General features: G+C 43.2%; 1 protein-coding gene across 1 annotated transcript in view; it reads right to left on the bottom strand.

Annotated features, from left to right (window-relative positions):
- The window catches only part of FGF18 (fibroblast growth factor 18), a 108,067-nt gene that overhangs the window by 17,735 nt on the left and 73,205 nt on the right, over nt 1-17,127 (bottom strand). Inside the window, exon 4 of the mRNA XM_074962125.1 lies at nt 13,213-13,319. Within this exon, the coding sequence (XP_074818226.1) occupies nt 13,213-13,319 (107 nt within the window). The remainder of the gene's footprint in view (nt 1-13,212; nt 13,320-17,127) is intronic.

Below are 17,127 nucleotides of genomic sequence, written 5' to 3'. Positions count from 1 at the left end.
ACCCAAGGCAAGACTTACGCAACACTCCCATTCCACTTAAACTGTGTCTTGCACTGCTTATTGTCCAGGGGTGAATGTCTCCATCCTGAAAGCGATTGATTGACTTTGTAGTAAATAATTTAATCTCAATATTTGATCTGAAAGAACAGGAATATCCTTTTTCAATGTTGGAAAAACAGTCTTCCTTAGCGGCTAAAATATCTTCCCAACCCTGCCGCAATCCTCTCCTGGATGCAGAGATACTTTTTGCATTAAACAGGAACCATGCACCAACAGAAGGAAGAGGCATTCAGAATAAGCTTTTCAGAATCACAACCATGGTAAGGGTACAACACACTCAGCTGCTGCCCAAGAAATACATAAGGGCCAGGACATTAGCAGTTTTACAGTGAAAGTTGCTCCCTGAGCATATGAAGATATTCAATTAATAACTTGAATGTTTTGAGATCAAATATTTTCTCTTAAAAGGGTTTTCAGCCAGCTTCCGATTGCAGATCAATAAAAGAGGCAGAGGTAAAGGGCTCTTGAGCTTCCAAGCTAAGCTTTACAAACAGTTCCCCACCTCTCCCTGGGCTGTGCTCCCCAACTCAGACCTGTGCTACAGTTTTGCAGGAGTTCTCTCTCTCTCTCTCTCTCTCTTCCCCTTCTTCCTACCTTTTATTATTCCTATTAGGTTTTATTTCCTGTTTACTACTTTTTCTGCATTATTAAAGATCTCCTAAAACTCATACTATGTGGTAGATCCAACTCCCAGCAAAGTTAACTGGAGTCTTTCTAATGACTTCCAAAGGATCTGGATTGGGCCCCAAGTAACTTGCATAGTACCCTCTGCTTGGTGACCAGTTGTATCGCTCTTGCTTTGGGAAGCGGACTCTGTAACCAGAGTGTATGAAAATGTTTCCTTCTTATATAATCTGATGTACGTCACTTCTCATTCCAATGCCAATATTTTAAAAGAAAAAAAAAACAGAGTAAATGTCAATAGGAATACTTAGCTCTAGCTTAGAGCGAAAACTCAATTAAAAAAAAGTGAAAAGCATTTGGGTACCAGTACTCTAGTACTTAGAGGCTGTCACTGTAGTAACTATTGAAACACCTAGGATAGGCAGAGACTTTGATATGCACTTAAAATGTGATTCAGACTATCTTTAGACCATTGAGCTGCCCTGTAGGTTGCCCTGTGCGCTGTGATATTGCAAATTCAGTTCCACATGAAGGGTTCTCACTGAAATCAAAGAAAGCCCCATTCACAGAACCCAGAGCTGAGATCCAGACTGCAGATAAGCAACCCAAAATATGGAACCAGGAGGAAAAGTTTGCCCATAGTTTGGCTGAAGTAAAAAAATTCCTGCCCTCAGTCAGCCCAAGAGTATCTGTATTAACCTGGAGTGCTTTGAAGGCAATATAAACTGAATGTAATGTAAAGCAGCTTTGCTCAGATCTTAAATATTTACATTATTGTTATACACGTCAGGCTGACAGTGTCTAACATTGAAAACATTCTACCTGGCAAAGAAGCCAAATCCGAATCCAACTGCATCAACTAAAGGGGTGTTTACATTGCTTAATAACTTCCATTTATGAAATCTGTGACCAAAACCAGACAGAAAGAACACTAAAAATGTATGCACAATACATGTCCTCTGAATATTACAGACTAAATGCTCCATAGATCAGTGAACGCGAGTGAGACTACATATGTAAATCCAGCATGCGTGGGCCTATGCTACTCTTTTCACAACCCATGCCATGATTATTATAGATTGTCAGCTAAACTGGGCCATCAGAGGCTTGGCACCAATTGCTTTAAATGAGAGTCACAGATATTCATCCCAGGGCAGAGTCTGGCCCCCAATGGAATTAAAGCAACTTTTAGCTGCATATGCCAATATGTCCGTTTATTACATAGAATAGCAAAATTTCACTATCTCCTCTGACTTGCACCATATCATGTGTACCTGAGTGCCTCTATGATACCTCCCCCTAGAAATCCCTTGATCATCTCAGATTCAAACTTCCTCATCTTTCCTCCCAAGCTCTGCCTCACCCACTTCTACCAACATCATTGCCACCGTTCTCCCTATCTCCAAGACCTGCAATCTCCTCTCTCTCCACGTCTGGGCTCCTTCATGTCCTGCTGCTTCTTCCTCTACATCCTTGCAAAAAATCCAACCTTTCTCCCACATCCTGGCCACTAAAACCCTTGTCCACATATTGGTCTCTCCTTGTCTTTCCCCCACTCTCCTTCTCCCCCCGCAAAAAAACATATACAAAATGCTGCTGTTCGAATCATCTTCCTCCGGACAGTCTGCCAATGTGACTCCTCCCTTGGAATCCTTCCACCTGCTTCATCTCAGCTTCTGCGTCAGAGTGCTCAAAGATTTCCCCTCTGTGACTCAGCACAGCCTTGCCTCTGTCTAGATCTCTGCTCTCATTTCCTTACAAGCATCCCTCTTACATGCTCTGTTTGTACCTTCACTTCTCACCTTCATGCCTCTTTCCACACTGCCCCTTACACTCAGAAGTCCTCCACTTCCTTGTGCCTCAAACAACCTCCTTCTCTTCATCCAAATTCCTCCTGGAAACACGTTCTTCTGCAAAACTTTTCACAGTCACTCAGAGTTGATAACCCAGATAGTTACTAAAAATAACTGCATCACAAAGAGACAGCTCTTAACCCATGCTTTTATCTGTGCCTATTATCTGTGCCTTAATTAGAATGGGAGCTCATTGGTGCTTGTCTTCCTCTGTGTTTGTACAGCAGCAGACACACTGTTGCCATTCAATAAATAGTAACATCAAGAAGAAGAAATTAATTATTTTGTCAGATCTGAACCAGATGGCAAGCTCCTGGAGGCAGGGACTGGATCTTCTTCCGTATTTATTCAGCACCAAACACACTGTGCATGCTCAATAATACTATTAATAAGGCACAGGCAAAAATAATTTGCCCAGTGCCTACACAGCTTTGAAAAAGCATCCCTTCCTGTACTTTAAACACAGTTATTTTGTGCCTGAATCTATAGGGAGCCCATTTTCAAAAGAGCTCAGCACCTGACAGTTCCCAATGTGACACTTAGGGCCAGGTTTTCAAAAGAGCTCAGCTCTCAGCGTGTCAAGTACTTTGGAAAATATGTCTTCTTCTGACAGTGACTGAACCGGAGCTGAGCTCTTTGGAAAACCTGGCTTGGTATGTCCAGCATCAGAGCTGTTCTGACAAAAAGATGGTTGAAAACACAGACCCATGACAAGAACCGCTGCTACTTGCAAATGTTAATACTCTAAAGATCCAGTTTATTTATATAAACTCCTACCATTTTGGAGGAGTCGCTGCAATGTACTACGTCACCTCACTGTTGTGATGAATCAGCCTCCATATAACAAAGGGTAGTTTCACTGGGCCTTAACAGTAGGGCAATAAGCAACTGCTCTGGTAGCGTACCATGGTGTAATGCTATTCATAGTAAGAATTCTTGGAAAACCCATTCAACACTCAGCACTCTATATGAACCTTGAGCTAGCATGTGATCAATGAAAGAAACATTCCAATTTAATTCTGACTGTTCTGGATGCACAAAATGCTCCAGTAGAACTTGGGTGGGGTAGGAGGTGTGTAATGTTTAGAAAGCATTCAGAAGACAGGCTGATTGGAGAGAAGGCAGAGCACTTGTTAACTGCCCAAGCATTCAGCTCAGACTGAGTCTGCTCAGGCTTCTGGAAATAATTTGTTCATAGTGGCATTTGCTCAGGGGCTGCAAAACAGGCATTGTCAGAGTCAAGTTCACACTAACCTTCTATCATATGTCTCACTTGTGTAGTCACTACATGCCAGTAACTTGATACTTTAGTCCTGGTCTACACACAGTTTATGTACCAGTATAACGACATTAGTTAGGGGGATGATTTTTTTTTACTGAAATAGTTATACCAGTACAATGCCAAATGTGGACACAGTTATATCAGTATAAAAGGTTTCTTACACCAGTATAGCTTATTCCCCTTTCTGTATGGGAATACACTAAACCGATGTTTGCACTATTATCCTGGTATAGCTGTGTCCATACTAGGGTGGGAGCTGTAGCACTTTAACTTGACCAGTATAATTAAAATAGTACAACTTTTGTGTTTAGACAGCCTTAGAAGAGGGGGCTGTTCCTTAGTTTTTAATCTTTTTTAATCAATGATGTTTTACGCACTATTTTACATGTTAAATATACAGGAAAAGATGATGACAAATACTACAAGCACAAATTGCATGTCCAAGTAAACTGAGTGTATATAACAACATACACACTGTATAACACCAACACCAACACACACACCCTTTGAGAACACATAGGACATGATTGAAGCACTGAAAAGATTAGAGATTGAGGCAGCTAGACCCAGATCCAGATTCTTCAGAGATCAGAGGCGTGTGGATTCAGGGACGCTGTTCAGTTTATACTAGATGGGGTAAGCTATGAAGTTCATAGTATTGCCAGTTCTCATGAGTTTATCACAAGTTTCTGGAATCAAGTGGTTGCATGAGAATTTCGCTTTTATTTTGACCCTCCCCCCCCCAAAAAAAAAAAAGAGAGAGAGCACATTTCTTGCCTGCATGGCTGCAGAGGAAAGTCTGAAAACGTGACCCAAATAAGAAGACAAAGAAAAAACCCAAATATTTGTTGTTCAAAACTCAACATTTTAAAGCCAATCTCATGGTTTTGGGAAGCTAGATTCATGATCTCTGAACACTTGGGGTTAGCAATACCGCAGTTGAGTTCCAGATCCAAAGTTCCTCAGAGTTCAAGAGCATTTGGGGTGCCTACATAGACTATTAAAATGGGAAAGGAAGAGAAGTGTAAAGACAAAGTGTAGAAAGGAAAGGAGGAGGGAGCGGGGCCAGGAGCAGCTTACTTAACAAAGAACAAATCTCACTGAATATGAAGAATCACACTGCAGTTCATAAAGCGCCCTGACTGAAACTCACAAAAGCCAGGTAATTCAAACCCCTGACAAGCCTTGCATCTGAGGGAAGTGCCGTCAGGACAGTCCATGACAAAAGAGAACTTTGAAAAAATGTATGAGATTAAAGCTCAGATTGCATCAAACATTCCTTGGTTCTGGTTTTGTTGTAAACTCAGTGCTAAACCCAGGAATTGCTGGGGTTTATGGGGCTTTTGAATGAGCCTGGGTCCAGGACTGAGTGAGCCTGATAAGACTGACTGTTTAATGTCAAAACCTTGTGAAATTCGCAGTTCTGACCCAAAGCCAAGTGAAATCTGATAGTTTTCACTGGGCATCGCTTTGAAGTTTGGGGTCAGTTTTAATCTCAAACTCAGGGGGCAAATCTGATGCACATTGAACTGGGAGGAAAATGTTTGAGCAACAAACCCCTGCAAAGCAGAAGGGCGGAGTTCAATACAGCTCAAGGTCTACGGGCAGAATTCTCCACTGCCACGTGCACACCTCCACTGCGACACAGCTCTCTGTGGCACCCTCTGCATTTGGTCCATGCTCAGAACTCACACTGACCGGCAACAGAGAATCCCCATGCAGAGAAGAGATCTGAAGTGCAGACATGCAGAGGGGAATCATGCACCATGTATGCTGCACCATGCATGCTGCATAGGCACATTCATGTGAGTTAAGGGCACAGTTCCAACCTTACCTTGGAATCTTTCTTCATCTCTATTTAAATCAGACCCTTAATATTACCTTAAAATAATATTAAAATGTTTCTATTTAATCCGTGGTTTATGGGTGGGTTTTCCCAAGGCTCCCAAAGAAGTCAGTAGTAAGACTCCCACTGGTGCAGCTAGGCCAGTGCTGAGTGCTTTTAAGAACTCCACCCCGTATTTCCCACCAGATAGTCCTGGCCCTTAAAAAATTCCTTTTGTCCTCCAGGGGTTTTCCCACCCTGCATGGAGCATTCCACTGAAGTTCTTGTAAAAGAAGACACCCCTTTTCCTGTAAACCAGGACTGCATACATGTACAATAACCAACACCTTCGCTCTTTGATGCTGTTGGATTTATTTTTTTCCCCAACTGTCCTGTTTTAACACACACACATATACCCACACACGCTTCAAGAAACTCCCCATTACATTTGCTGTAATGTAAACAACCCCAAATTATTACTTTCCCCTAAAGACCACTGCTGGCAGGATTCAGTGATAAAGCTCTGCCAAAACAGTCTTTGGCATTGAGCAACAGTTTGCAAAAATACAGAGATCCGTACCATATGGTATTAGCAACATGCTGGTAACATTAAATTGGTTTGGAAAGCCACAAGGAAATGGTAAGTTTCTTAGGCCAGGTCTACATTACAAACTTCTTTTGCCGGCATAGCTGTGTCGGTCAGGGCTATGATGGGGTGTGATCTCTGACCAACTGTGCAGGCAAAGTCCCTAATGCAGACACAGTTAGATCAGCAAACTAGATTTTTTTCTAGTACTGCTTATTTTGCTCAGGGGGCTGGAATAAGCTATACTAGCAAAACTGCATCCACATCAGGAACACTTTGGCAGTATAATATACCAGTAAAGCAGGGATCGGCAGCCTTTGGCACGCGGCCCACCAGGGTAAGCCACCGCTCCGGGCCAATGGGGGCTGTGGGAAGCGGCGGCTAGCACATCCCTCGGCCTGCGCCGCTTCCCGCAGCCCCCATTGGCCTGGAGCGGCGAACCGCGGCCAGTGGGAGCTGCGATCAGCCGAACCTGCGGACACGGCAGGTAAACAAACCGGCCCAGCCCACCAGGGGGCTTACCCTGGGGGGCCGCGGGCCAAAGGTTGCTGATCCCTGCAGTAAAGCTATACTGGCAAAGCCTTCCCAGTATAGGCCTGAATGTAGCGTAAAACTTTGCTTCATCTGTTTTTATTGTAGAGTGAGTTTAAGTTCAGACCATTCAAGTGGCTGCATTTTATTCCCTTTAATAGGAACAGGGGTAGGAGGTGGAAATTGTCCATAAAAGATACAGAAAGGGGGAATAAAAGAAAACCCTTAAAATTCCAAACTTATCTCAAGAAATATTGAAAATATTAAGGTGATTTCCTGGGGAGTTTGAATTTCAAGTCCTTGTGGTTTTTAAAAGAAAACTCAGAGAGCTATGGTAAAAGTTAAAGTGCTAGTTTGGCGCACAACAGCGTATTGTACAATACGGATATGTTGCACCTTATTATATTTTGTGTTCTTAGTAAATAGCTGAGTTAATGTAATTGGTCTGAGATTTTGTTAGGACATGACCTTACATTTTCTTTTTAGCCCACAATGTCATACAATCCCAATCCCCACTTGCTGAAAGGAGCCAAATCCTGAGGTATCTACTTACTCCTTACTCAGGCAGAACTCCCACTGGGCCAAATTCTGAGGCCCTTAGCAGCTTTTATCAATGGGTGTTTTGTAGAGTGTAGCTGCCACTGGAGCACGAGTACCCGATGGGAGAGGTCCCACCCCAGAGACTCTTACAGATTTGGGACGGGGCAGCACAGTGGTTTTCATTTGACAGCTCTCTGGAAGATGTAAAATGGGTGGAAGGGCTACCCATCACCCCTGAAGAACAAATGATGGGGCCTCTGTCCCAGAGAGGAAGTGGGAAGAGGAAGTCAGACCACCATCTTCCAGAAGACACCTCAGATTGGGATGGGATGGGGGAAGGGCAGCTAGGGCACCAGCTGGGGGTAGGTACCTGTGGGATGGGAGCAGGAACTGGATGCCTTACAGTGGTGCAGACAGAATCAGCCCAGGTCCACACACTGCACATGGACCCAAGCTGTTGTTCACAGGAGACTGGAACATGAAGCCACCTTGTCTGCAAGTTCCAGGAGATGCACTGCCCAACTCATGAATTCTGTTCCCAGGGTGACATTCATATATGGCTAACCAAACACTTGTATGCTTCATAACCATGGACTGCCGCATGACCCTCCTTATCGGGGAGCAAAGGGGAAACGTCACAGTGTCCCCAAATTCTATATAGCACCTAATTCTGCAACAGAAGGAACACTGTGTAGCAAGCTTGTGGAGCCTGGCATGATGAGCCTCATCTACAGTGCTTGTTTTGAAGTGAAAATTCAAGTTCTCAGAACCGACACACCTCCAGTATGCTTAGCAGTGTACAAACCAACAGCCATTGGCTTGCATGACTGTCTGCCATTCCCTGCTGTAAAGATTTTGTAGTCCTTATTGCACACAGAATATTACTTAGCACTTAACTTCAAAGTCCCTTACCAACATTGTCTCATAACACTCCTACGTTATATGTATTATTATCCCCATTTCTGAGATAGAGCAGCTGAAGCAGAAAGGAAAGCGACTTGTTTGAGGCCCCAGTGGGAGTCACTGGAGGTGTAATTTCCAGCTCAGGGAGACATACCTGTGCTAGCTCTGATCGAGCCCACGGGCGGTGAGAGTGGGTACCTCCCCCCAGGATGGTCCTGTCTGAAAACGTAGGCAAGTATTTGGGGCTGCCAGTCCATCCCGCTACTCACACTGCTAGGACTACACAGGTAGTCAGTCAAAGTCAATCAAAGCTAACATGGGAAAATTACACCTTCTGCTCCAGTGTGGATACACCCACTGTCAGAATCAGGGTTAGAATTCAGGAGATCCTGCACAAAGACTACAAGTAGGCCTCACCTCTCTCACACCAAAAATTCAACTTTCGCAAAAACATTGAGCCCTTACGCGTCCGGTTAGCCACGAGGCATGGAATTAAGCAACATCTAAAATAATTGGGCCAGATTGTCAACTGATGTAAATCAGAGTCTCTCTGATGCTATTGTGTCATTACACTTAGCAGTCAGTCTGAAAGAGAAGGTGTGCGTGTGCATGCACATACACCAGTGTGCACCCAGCAGTGAGAGAGAAAACCAGTCAGAACAAATAATGGATATTATCCATTGGTTATCATCCTGTCTGGAACACATAGGAAACCAGATTTATTTAATATGGAAATCCCAAAGCTAGGAGAGATTACTAAAATTAGCTGATTAGAGAACTGGAATTGAAACTTTCTCAGCATTCATTTGTATGGGCCAGAGTGTTAAATCTTTCACATAGAGCACTCTTCTCCCAAGTGTGGGTCAGAAGGCTGAGTTAAATGAGCATTAACAAAAAAAAAAAAAAAAAAAAAAACCCTCAGAAAACAAAATTTAAACAAAACTAACAATTCCCTTACACCTAAATTGCTGTTTTCACTCTCTCTCCTGGTGATGTCATAATCTCACTTAGTTCATCAGCGGGCCACAGGCACCGCTAGTAAAAACAGGGAAATTAAGACATGGTGTTTCTAAGGTAAAATAAACAAATAACTAAAGCAGAAAACAAATATTTGAAACCAACCAACCAAATAAAAACCCAATTAGGCCTTCTTTACACAACATCAAGCAGCAACTAGAGAGCATGCACAATTCAATTTGCTTTTCAGCTGCACAGGTCACTTTGTAACAGAAAAACAGTCATTCCCTATCCAGCACTTGCCTAGTCTCCAGTTTTCATTGGACTTGGGAGGTAGTGGGTCAGCATGCGGAACTTGAGGACGAGAGCCAGCAGCTTCCAAGTTCTAATCCTATATTCACCACTGATTCCCTCTCTAACCTTGGACAAATAACTTCAACTCTCTCTACCTCAGTTTCCCCATCTAGGAAAACTCAGAAGCGGCCTGCAGTAACAACAGAGTTAGAATCCTGCCTCTGACACTTTTCATACCTTTGGCCAATGTTAGCTGTGAAGCCACAAAGAATAACTAACAAGAAAGGAAAAACAACGAGGAGTCCTTGTGGCACCTTAGAGACTAACAGGTTGATTTGGGCATAAGCTTTCGTGCTCTAAAAGTGGGGTTTAGCCCAGGAAAGCTTATGCCCAAATAAACCTGTTAGTCTCTAAGGTGCCACAAGGACTCCTCATTATTTTTGCTGATACAGACTAACACGGCTGCCACTCTGAAACAAGAAAGGGAGAGCACTGCTGCAAACACCAGATTCTGAGCTGCTGAGAAAGCGCCATTGGAAGCCTTGACTCAGAAGAACTGGCACGGATGTAAATGAGTCGATGAAAAAGAAAAATGAAGGCTGCTCTTTTGAACCCTGAGGATTAATCTGTTTGCCTTCAACATAACTAGCTCCAAGGTAGGGAACGAGCCCAGTTTCTGAAATGGTCACTTTCGTCAGACGTTCCAGCTGCGAATAACAACAACCTGCTCCGATTTGTAATACCCTTTGTAGGTGATTATGGGAAACAAAAAAGAACTAAATTCAAAGCAGGTTTTCAACTGGGGAGAATCCAAAAATGCTGACTGAGGAGGAGAACAAAGCCAGATGGCATCTGTTGGTATTGTTACGGATTATGCAGTGTAAGGCAATAGGAAACGAGCAGAGAAAAAGAACCAGTTTTGCCTCAAATTTCCACTATTGCCAGATGGACATGCTGGGGCAACTGCAAAATGATCATCGTGTGTTTCGTATTTCCTCTCAGAATGTACTTCGAGATTTGCATTAGCCCAGGCATGAATTTTTATCTAACGTTTTCCTTGGGGTTTACTAGCTGTTTAGAGCATTCAGCCTAAAAAGCACTCCCTCAAATTCTTGCCACAAAAAGAGCTGAAACTATGATACTAATTAAAACCACACTCTTTGGTATCAAGAAGACATGCTGTTATTTTCATTTGTGCTCTTGAGAAGCTGTTAATATGGGCAACGCGTCTGGAACATTTTCCTTCCAAACAGAACGTTCAATGCCCCCTCCTGCTCAAGGCGGCATGTTTTATGAACTTGTCAGCAATCTGGGTCTTTACCGGTGTGGGGCAGGAAGGCTCAGATACGATATTTACAATAAAAGATTTATTTTAAAATGAGGTGTTTGCCAGCTTAACATCATGAAAAGCACATTGAGAGAAACTGAAACATCACATTACATGACAAGAACAAGCTAAACAAGTGTCCTGACTCACACCCAATGAGCCAAATTGAGGGACTGGTCCTGAAAAAGACTTAGGCCTAAATTTTCAAAAGTGGCATCTGATAAGTCTATTTCTGGATATCCGGCTTAAGCCCCCTAAGGCTCATTGGTTGCTGCCTGCACCATTTGTGGTCATTTGCACCAGTGTAAACACCACTGAAGCAGAATGGTGGCATTTTACAGTTACTTTACATGTATCTACCTTAGATTCTTACACAGCCCTCACAGCTGTGGTATCTGAGCACCTCACAGCCATTAACATATTTATCCCCACAACACTCCCCGTGAGCAGGGCAGTGTTGTTATCCTCACCATGCAGATGGGAAACTGAGGCACAGAGAGGTTAAGGGCTAGATTTTTAAAGGTATTTAGGCACCTAAAGCAGGGCCAGCTCTACAGTTTTTGCAGCCCCAAGCAGTGAAAAAAACTGCCGCTGTGGACGGCAAAAGGGAGAGGCTGCCATCAATTTGCCGCCACGGCCAGCGGAACAGACAAGCTGCCACGGAATTGCCGTGGCTGCAGAAACACTGCCGCCCCTTTCCAACTGCTGCCCCAAGCACCTGCGTGGAATGCTGGTGCCTGGAGCCGGCCCTGGCCTACAGATACAAATAGGTGCCTAGTAGGTTTTTCAAAAGCACGTAGGTGCCTAACTCCCATTGGCCCTGGGAGTTAGGCACTTAGGAGCTTTTGAAGATCCCACGAAGCACCTATCTTTAGGCGATTAAATACCTTAAAAATTATGGCCCCATGTTACTTCTCCAAAGTCACACAAGACATCTGTGGCAGAGCAGAGAACCAAATGTGTTTCTGTTAAATTCCGGGCCAGGGCCTTAACCAGTGAATGATCCTTCCTCTCATGGTGAAGGGTGATGGTGAATCCAGCATCTAGGTCCAATTTTCCAAGGTGCTGAGAATTTGCAAATCCCATTGATTTAAAATGGAATCCCAGTGCTCAGCACTTCAGAGAATCAGGTCGTCAGCATCTTAGGTTGGGCACCCAAAATTAATGGGTGCTTTTGAAAATTATGTCTACACTACCCCCCGGATCGACGCTCTGGGGATTGATGCATTGGGGTCGATTTAGCAGGTCTAATGAAGACCTGTCAAATTGACCACAGATCGCTCTCCAGTTGACACCGGTACTCTACCCAGAACGAGAAGAGTAAGGTTAGTCAATAGGAGAATGTCTGCTGTCGACCCAGCGTAGTGAGGACCCCACAGTAAGTCAACCTAAGCTACATCGACTCCAGCTACGTTATTCACATAGCCGGAGTTGCGTAGCTTAGGTCAACTTACTGAGATAGTGTAGATATCAGTATTTAAGGTAGCCTTTACTTGCATGAGTAAAGGTACAGGAGAGCACCCTATGAAAAGACTTCCCCATCCCCTCAAGCGCCACTCCTGGGACCACCGTAGTACATAACATCTCACCAGAGTGGCTATGACACCTGGTTTCTATTTGGGAATGTGGCTTTCAGTGCCTTTGTTGACTCAAAGCAAAAAACTCAGCTTCCCTTTTTCACTGCCACAGGGATAGCCAGTGTTTTAATTCATGTGGTACAGAGGGTGAGTGCTTTTTATGTGCATTTGGTGGTATTTAACTTTGACAGCCTCCTGCCTAATTATTTAACTTTGGATTCACCAGCAATACAAAGAACCCATGTAAGTTACAAAAACAAGTTAATGCATTAAAAAAAATATGACTTCAGCAAAGAAGTTAAGCTACACAGGCAAATATGTGTAATTTGTTACATGCTTCTATTGTGCTGGGATCCAAAGTAATAAAATATTCCTGTAATGCTAGAACCGTGGGGCCCAGCCCTAATAAGATGTTCAAATTCCAATATTAGTTTTGCTACAGTATATTCTGCCTCTTGTTATTAAAACAGGCATTACACTGCTAACCTCCTTAACATGTTCCTAACAATTTTATTTATTTTTTTTACCACCAAGGTAAAAGAGATTTATATCATGTAATGCGAGTGCTCGATTGTTTTTGAGATGCATACATCTTTTGTCAATCTATGCAACTGTAAAATGGAAACCTGTGCATACCCAAGGCATCAGTAATAAAATCCCGGTGGTTGGCTGCTTTATTTTATTGTGGGGGAAGGGTTGGTAAAGGGATGGACTGCTTTAAAAATTCCACATTCCTCAAGTCCTGCTTTTCATTTGGGGTTGACAGGCAAAGTTCGGAACACATCATTACGACTTCGCAGTCACTGCTAAAGGTAATGCTCATGTTACAAATGAATTAATAGGAAACACTTACCTTCCCCACTAGCTTGCCTTTCCTGTTCATGCAAAGGTAAAAGTCTGTCTCTTTCCCTTTGATCCGGACTTGACTGCCAAATGTGTCTGTTTCCACTAGAAGCTGGGCTTGTAAAAGGAAGAAGAAAAAAAGGCATTTACCAGCGCAGTCAGATCAAGTCATGGCATGAATGAGGTAAGTCAAGAAGTTCTCCTGTGTCCACCTGGATCACTGAATGTAGACACAGTCCATATGGAAAAAAACCCCACACAACCGACCAACCCACACACCTTACCTCAGGCTGAATTCTGCTCTTGGTTACACAGGTATAAATCTAAAATAATGCTACTAACTTTATCAGATTACCCCAGATTTACATCAGTGTAACTGAGGATTTATACACACATGCACACTTTTACTGCCCAGATTAACAAAGCTATATTAATATTTTTGTGTGGGGAGGGGAGTCCCCCTGTAAAACGTCTTGTGAATTACGTTCTCAGGAATGGTGCCATTAACAGCAAAGTGAAAACTAAATTCTTTACCACAGGCCAATGTTTGGTGTGCCAGCCCTAACCGAAACAGACAAAAGGGCACTTGGTTCTCATGGCCCCTTCAGGCTGTGGCAATTTCACTGAAACCGACAACAGGGAGCAAATTAGTACCATTGCTTTGGTGCCTTTTTTGATGGGGACGCCGGCTCTTTAAAAGTCCTGTATGTGTCCCCTGGCATACTCAGGAGCCCACCAACTACCATTGTGACAATCCCATGGGGCAGAGCCTAGAACCCTGCCCATGGCTGGGCATTTAATGCCTTACACAACGTAACCTGGTCACCATGTTGGAGTGCAGAGTTTCCCTGGCCCTGACTCCATGGTGGAGGATGGTTTTCTTCTCTGTGCAGTCCTAAGTTAATATGCCACTTGCCATGTCACAAGTTTGTTGTCAGAGATGGGCCAAAATTGGCATCCAGGTCTGCAACCCATCGCTACAACCACCCCCCCAATGGGGAGGCATTTGGACCCAGAATTTCATTTGTCTCATTACAGAGTTAGGGGCCAGCCGCAACGTTCAGTTCAGGACCAAGGTTAAAGCCAGAACATCCTCCCATAAAGTTTGGGGTGTTCAGATCTGGCCTTTTGGCCCAGGCCATCTCTAGAGCTCAGAATAGAAAGCAGACATGATAGAAATAAAATCTGAGAATGTCTAAATGTCAGTGCACGGAAACCCGGGCCCTGTACTGGAAATTCATATGAATTAATTCTTACCCTAAAAATACAGCTATGGCCAAACACAGAAGAATGTTTGATCTGTGCTACAGAAAGTCACATTCTTTTTGACCTTCATATTTCAAAACTGTAAAACCCTCTAAGAGCAAATATGTTCACTGTAAGGATTTACCAAGGGGATAGAAATACGAGTTTGTTTCATTTAAGCACATTAATATTTTTCCCACTTGTAAAGTCAGAATTTGGCTTTTTCAGCAGTGTAAATATCACAAAACTTTAACCCTCAATGGAGATTTCCTTCTGCAGCTCAGACAGAGATGTGATTTTTGGTATTTTTATTCTTACAATTACCAAATGTTCAGCAGATGCTTACATTTATTTAGATTCTTCATTTGTTAAAAGGGTATCCCGTGAAATTAAACCTATATCAAGGGAGAGAGAAATTATTGTTTAAGTGTCTAACAGCAGATGGATTTAACATGTATGTGTATTATATATATTTCAGTGTCTAAGAAATGTACCAACCTACTTGACCACTGGGGCTGGTGGGTCAACCTACTGCTGATTATTTGGACCCTCCCTCAGCTGAAGGGGTGGGCACCAAGACCCACTTCATTTGGTCAGGGGGGGCCAAGGAAACCAGAAATTGACATTGTGGGAGACAAAAAAAGAACAAACAAGGATAGGGGTGCAGGTCAAAACAAGGGATCCAGAAGGCAACACCAGGCAGGGAACCCCAGATAATGCCCACTGCTTCAAGAAGGTGTCCAATGAGTTAGTTTGGACACCCCTCAGAGGAACCCTGCCCAGAAGTGGGAACAATTAAGGGACCAGAAAATAGCATACATGGAAGCTCTGGAGGCTGAAGTCCTCCATTTATCTACAGACCAGGGAGGGCATAGGCAACAGCAATGCAAGTTACCTCCACACTGACAGCATGCCTCAGCCTTCTTCTGGAAGCACTGCCTCTATGGGCTAGCGAGTAATTCATTCTCCGTGTCCATTCAGTTCTGGGAGCCTCGGTTAAAACTACCATCAGGTAACAACTCTTGGTCACTTTGGTTTGAGAATTATAAATGGCAACGTAACAATGAAAAGACTTCATATTCCATTACCAGTTCCTTCAGTCACCTCTTACCCCTCTGATGGCTTTAATTTTAGAGATAAGCAACCTGCACCGTTTTAATCCAAAGGATTGTTTCACTAGGGCAGAACACAGACGTGAACGCGGCGTAGGTTAGAAATCAGAGGACACACCACGTCACCTTCAAACTACAGCATGTATGAGTAATATCCAGGCTGATTTTAATTTGAAAAATATCACCTTCAAAAGAGGCCGGTTCCCTGCTGTGAAAATTAAAACCATCTGGACAGAGTAATTTCCAATAATTAATCTAGCTCTCCTTTGACACGGCTACTAATTAAAATATGATACCCCCTCTTTTTTGCCAAATAAAGAATTTAAATAAAGTTTAAAGATCTAGTAAAATAATGTAATAATTTTAGAAATAAATTGAACTTACCTTTCCTCCTACTCTCCCTGGGCTGCAGAAGGTTATGTCTGTGCTCTCACATCATCATGCACTAGTACCCAGAACAGAAACTGAGAGCAGCAGCTTTGATGGGAAAACATCAAGAGTGACGTTTATACCAATAAAAACAGGCCCCCAACAAAACCCACAAAGGGGTTCTCAAATTCTAGAAGCAGTTATTTCAGCCAAGATTTTCAAAAGTGGGTGCCCTTAGTTAGGCTCCTGAGTGTACACTTAGGACCCTAAATAAGAGGCCTGATTTTCAAAAGTGCTGAGCACTCAGCCGCTCTCATTGAGCTCACTGGGAGCTAAGACGTGTTCAGCACTTTCAAAAGTCAGGTCAGACTTATTTAGGTGCCTATATATGGACTTAGAAGCCTTACTTGAGGCGCTCACTTTTGAAAATATTGGTCTTGTACTCCTCGGTTGTTAAAACGTTATTAGCTGAAATTAAACTTTTATCCAGGTGAGATACAAATTATTGTTTAGGAAGCTAACTGCAGGTGGATTTACAGCTATGATTCTTTTTCATGCTTGAGTTTTTTTCATTATTTGTATTACTTTTAGGGATCGTGACACACGCTGGATTGACAACCCACCAAAGCTCTGTCCTTCTTCCACAGAAATCAGTGGGAGTTTTGCCATCATGCAGACAAAGCACAGATAATTGCATAAACTTCTATATCTTGCCCGTGTGTCTCAATGATTCTCTATGGGCACCAGGCCAAATCTTGTTCTCAGTTACAATGACGTAACCTCACGGAAGTCAATGGGGCTACTCCTGATTTCCCGTGGTATAACCAAGGGCAGAATTTGGCCCTCCAAATTCTAGAAGTGGAGAGGCCAATTCAGTCTCAGTGGCCTATTCCAGCCTTGATCTCTCTGCTGACACTACCAGTCACAATGATGGTTTCTGTGATATGGACACATATCCACCAGAACCAGGACTGATATTACCAGCTCATTGCACATAGGCCAGATGAACAAGGATGAGACAGTAACAATTTTCAGTCACCACAAACATTCAACAAAATGCTTGAATGCAAATTTTCTTGAGTTACCACTTGGATAAAGTCTCTACATCTCCATGAACAGGTGGAGGTAATTTGTAGGGGAATTTTTCCTAGTTTTTCTGTGGGAATCAGTTAGAGAGGATTGTAGGTTTCTCCCCTGCT

Source organism: Natator depressus, chromosome 8, assembly GCF_965152275.1.
Source record: "Natator depressus isolate rNatDep1 chromosome 8, rNatDep2.hap1, whole genome shotgun sequence".
Classification (NCBI taxonomy): Eukaryota; Metazoa; Chordata; order Testudines; family Cheloniidae; genus Natator; species Natator depressus.
The sequence above is the reverse complement of the archived record's forward strand: the minus strand, read 5'-3'. Positions and strand labels throughout refer to the sequence as shown.